This window comes from Nelumbo lutea, chromosome 4 (assembly GCF_056320005.1).
Source record: "Nelumbo lutea isolate HS-2025 chromosome 4, American lotus-T2T, whole genome shotgun sequence".
NCBI classification, from domain to species: Eukaryota; Viridiplantae; Streptophyta; class Magnoliopsida; order Proteales; family Nelumbonaceae; genus Nelumbo; species Nelumbo lutea.
This window is the reverse complement of record NC_142687.1, coordinates 57,130,759-57,135,229: the sequence shown is the minus strand read 5'-3', so window position 1 is coordinate 57,135,229 and position 4,471 is coordinate 57,130,759. Positions and strand designations below refer to the sequence as shown.

The 4,471-nt window shown below is 48.2% G+C and overlaps 1 protein-coding gene across 1 annotated transcript; it reads left to right on the top strand.

The window, feature by feature from the left end:
• The first annotated feature begins 2,676 nt into the window (after positions 1-2,676).
• Positions 2,677-4,471, top strand: LOC148860744 (Ubiquitin carboxyl-terminal hydrolase family protein). Its single transcript, XM_088941619.1, has one exon. The coding sequence runs from the start codon at positions 2,798-2,800 to the stop codon at positions 3,995-3,997; it is 1,200 nt and encodes a 399-aa protein (XP_088797745.1). The 5' UTR covers positions 2,677-2,797; the 3' UTR covers positions 3,998-4,471.

Here is a 4,471-nt window from a genome sequence, read left to right as displayed (position 1 = left end):
AGCGCCGATTTGAAGTACCCGCACTAGATCGTCTGTCAAGGTCAGGATGGGGATGGTCTCTTCAGTAGGTGTGGCTCGCTCTGTGAACTGCTCTGTGGGTCGTCCCAGCTCGAGGTCATCAACTACCTTGGCCTTTCCTTTGAGGGCGGCTACATAGCATTTGCGGGATTTGAGCTGATCGCCCCGCGCCATTCCGACTTCAAAGCTCGTAGGGAACTTCATCGCTAGGTGGTAGGTGGAGACTACTGCTCGCAGGACATTGGTGATGCGTTGGCCCACTATCGCGTTGTATGGAGAGGGGGTTGCAACCACCAGAAACTCGTGATTGAGCCTTACCACATTGGGCCAAGTACCGACCTCCACTGACACAGTGACTTTCCCTAACGGCCTGGCCTTCTCACCACTGAATCCCACCAATGGAGTGCTTGTGGGCTTCAGGTCACCCTCTGGGATCTGAAGCTGATCGAAGGTTGCCTTGAAAAGGATGTCTGCCAAACTACCCGAATCTACCAGGACACGTTTGACTTCGAAGTCGTTGACCTTGATCTTGATGACGAGCGCGTCATCATGGGGGTAGTGGACTCCTCGCGCGTCATCTTCAGTGAAGAAGATTGGCTCCTCCACCCTTGGCCGCTTCGGGGGGTTTAACTCTTCTCTGGCGGTTTTATGGGAGTGGACTCCTCGCGCGTCATCTTCAGTGAAGAAGATTGGCTCCTCCACCCTTGGCCGCTTCGGGGGGTTTAACTCTTCTCTGGCGGTTTTATGGGTTGATGGCCGAGCTGATGCCGAGGTGCAGCCCACGACAATTGATCCTCCAACAATTACGTGGATGGTCCCTCGGACTGGTCTCTCGTCTGGAGGCTGTCCCTGCGGTTGCTCCGCCTGTCTGCTGGACTCGGGGGCTTCTTTATTCTGCCCCCCGTGCTGACCTGCTTTATTATTATTATTGCCATGCTGTACAAAATTTCTCAAATATCCACGACGGATGAGCTCTTCTATGTCATCGCATATGTTATTACAATTTTTGGTGCTATGACCGTGATCTCTATGGAAGTTACAGTACAAGTTCTTGTTCCTAACACTAGGATTGGCCTTGAGCCGTGGTGGCCACTTTACATACGGGGCATCCTTGATCGCCATGAGGATCTCGGCCCTCTTCGTGTTGAGGGGTGTAAACACCCTTTCTGCTGCTGGAGCTCGAAAAGGCTGAACTGGCTGTGCCCCCCGAGCTTGATCCTTCTTCTTCTTGTAGTCATTAGGAGCCGGGGGTTCCGGTTTCCTCTTTCTTTTTTCGGGGGCATGCTCTCCCTTCTGGTTGATCTCCTCCTCTATTCCTATGAACTGTCTGCAAGCTCGAGGAACTCAGTCACGGTTTTGGGCTGGTTGACGATCACGTGCCATTTGAACTCTCTATGGGTGATACCTCGTTTTGCTGTCGTAAGCCGAACTGCAGGGTCCAGGTCAGGTATCTGTAGGCAAGCGTCATTAAACCGCTTGATATAGCTCCAGATGGACTCCCCCTCTCTTTGGACTATGCTGAGGAGGCTTTCTTGGGTCCTCGGGCATCTCTTGCTAGTGACGAAGTGGGAGGTAAAGACCTCCATGAACTGCGCCCAACTCCTTATCGAGCCTGGCGAGAGGTTTCGGTACCAGGTGTGGGCCACCCCTTTGAACGTAGTGGAGAAGGCCACGCACATGCAAGATTTGTTTGCCCTAGCCAGATGCATCTGGGACTGGAAGGCATTGACGTGGTCGTTGGGGTCGAAGGACCCATCGTATTTGTCCAACAGTGGGAGCTTGAAGTCCTTGGGCATGAGGACTGTGAGGAGCTCCAAGGACAGAGGAGAGGGGACTAAGAGAAGTGGTGTGGCTCTCACCTCTCCTAAACTTATTTCTATTTTGCCCTTGAGCTCGGGCAGGTTGGGAATGGTGGTAGTTCGGCGGGCCCGGCGACGTCTTCTTTGCTTCTTGGCCAGCTCGCGTTGGTGTTGTTGGCCTCTATATTGTTGAGCTCGATGGGCCCGGGGGGAGGCAAGGATGGCTGCCGGTAGCTACGGATAAAAGGGCCTTGTTCCAGGTCGTCGGCTAGCACCTCGAACCTGTTCTCCACAAGTAGAGGCTCGAACTGCGAGTTCTTGGGTGACGCCGGCCTAATCGGCTGGGAATCCCCCGACTTGACCGCGGGCCGTGTGGCGGGGTAGGGAGTCTTCCCTTCCTTCCATGAGATGATGCCAAAGTCTCTCCTTGGCGGGAAGGGAGTTCACTGTGGCGCTGAGGCTTAGCTAGCTGCGCTGCCAGATGTCGGGGAGGGAGTGAAGGGAACTATTGCTGGTATTGGTACTGGGACACTTGGTGCAGCACTTGCTGCTGGTGAAACTAGAGTTGTTAAAACTGCTGCATCTAGGCCTGCATGACCCGCATGCACTGCATCAAGTCTTCAAGTTGGCCTTGGCTGGCCACTGGAGGGAGAATGGTGGGCAGAGCAAGAAATAAAATTCTTGTTCTAATACAGGAATATATTTCTAAAAGAAAAAAACAAGGGGGAACGTTTCCAAACAGGACCTTAATAGAGTATTTTAATAATTTAACGCCTTCCATCATCTGAATTAACGTCTGAGGGGGCATTTTCCGCAACGTAAAAGTTAAAAGGGTTTTTTTCGAAAATTATAGGGGGTCTTTGTCACTGAACCCATAGTATAGGGGACCTTGTAATTTACCCAAAAAAAGCAGCTGGCAGGCGAGTGGCGACCTTCTTCTTCTCATCGGCGATAGAACAAACCTCAGAAATCCTTCGCTCATGGCAATTAGAAACATACTCCGATCAAACTTCATTTTTAAATCTCTTAACTGTCCATTCAGCACCGTTCGCTTTAAAGTAACATCTGTTCAATACGTAGCAACGAGGGCCAGAGACCCAACATTCGAGAAATTCATGGACAACTACAAGAACCTCCTCAAAGTCGTCTCCGTTCAAGACCTCATCATCGCAAATCCTAAAAACCGGACCATATCTCTCGATTTCCTCAACAGGGTTTCTCAGAAACTTCACCTCAATCGGGGCGCTTTGTCCTTTCTCCGTAAATACCCTCGCATTTTCTCCATTTTCTACAACGCCTCCAAGTCCCAGCCGTTCTGCAAATTAACAGATGACGCCAGTCAGATTTCATGCCAAGAAGCAGCTGCAATCGATGCTTCCAAGCCCGTCGTCGTCGACCGACTGGTTCGACTTCTGTCCATGTCGGTCTCCAAATCACTTCCCCTGCGAGCAATTTTCAAGGTCTGGAGGGAATTCGGGCTGCCTGATGATTTCGAGCAGTCGGTAATTGCTCAAAATCCTAATCTTTTCTTACTTTGCGATGCCCATGAACCAAATACTCATATCTTGAAACTGGACCCTAGAAACCTCGACACTGATTTATCTGCCTCGGTTGAGAATTGGAGGATTACAGAGTGCTGTGGGCAGGACTCTAAAGTTGATGCTGCAGAAATTAGATTCGCTTTTAAACATGGGTTTCCACCTGGAATGAAGTTGAGTAGGGATTTTAGGGCTAGAGTTAAGGAATGGCAGAAACTGCCGTATGTTGGGCCATATGAGGAGATGAAGGAGAAGATGAGGTTAAGAGCTGGTATGAAGGCATTGGAGAAACGGGCCGTTGGGATTGTTCATGAGTTCTTGAGTTTGTCAGTGGAGAAAATGGTGGAGGTGGAGAAGATAAGCCACTTCAGGAAATGGTTTGGGATTGATTTGAATATAAGGGACCTATTTTTGGATCACCCTGGAATTTTCTATTTGTCAACTAAGGGAAAAAGGCACACGGTTTTCCTAAGAGAGGCTTACCAGCGGGGGTGTTTAATCGATCCAAATCCAGTTTATGAAGCGAGGAGGAAACTTCTTGATCTTGTTATTTTAGGACGGAGAGGTTTTCTTGTAGGTGATTCAGGGTCATCAGAGAAAGAACGATGGGGAAAAGAGAAGTTAGAAGAGGGTGTAAATTAAGGTTTTGAATTTTTTGAATTCAAATGTTGAACCAATGAAATTGGAAATGTTGGTCACAGTGGGAAGATTTTCTTGACCATTTATTGAGAAAGAATGTTGAATGGTGGTACAAATTTGATCTTGGTGATAGAATGAAAGAATCGAAACATTGTTGAATTGGGTAGGGTTTTGTATGCTTAATTAAAGTTAGGTGCTTCAATGGTTTTCCTGATCATTCCCTGCTTTGTATTAGATGGTGCAAATCCACTCATGGTGATAGAAAGAAATATTGGAAACATAGTTTTGTTGGTTAGTATGATGTTTCGATTCACAAGTGGATATCCCTGTTTTTTTGGAAACTATGTTTTATTGGAAACATAGTTTTCTCAGGAAGCTGGGCATATCCCTGTTTTTTTGTTTTCAATTGTAAGGGGAACAAAGCAACTACATGTTTAATTCATCAAAAAAAAAAAAGCAACTACATGTTTAAGTCAA

Coding starts and splice junctions, on each gene's coding strand:
- LOC148860744 (XM_088941619.1), top strand. CDS start 2,798: ATGGCAATTAGAAACATACTCCGATCAAACTTCATTTTTAAATCTCTT.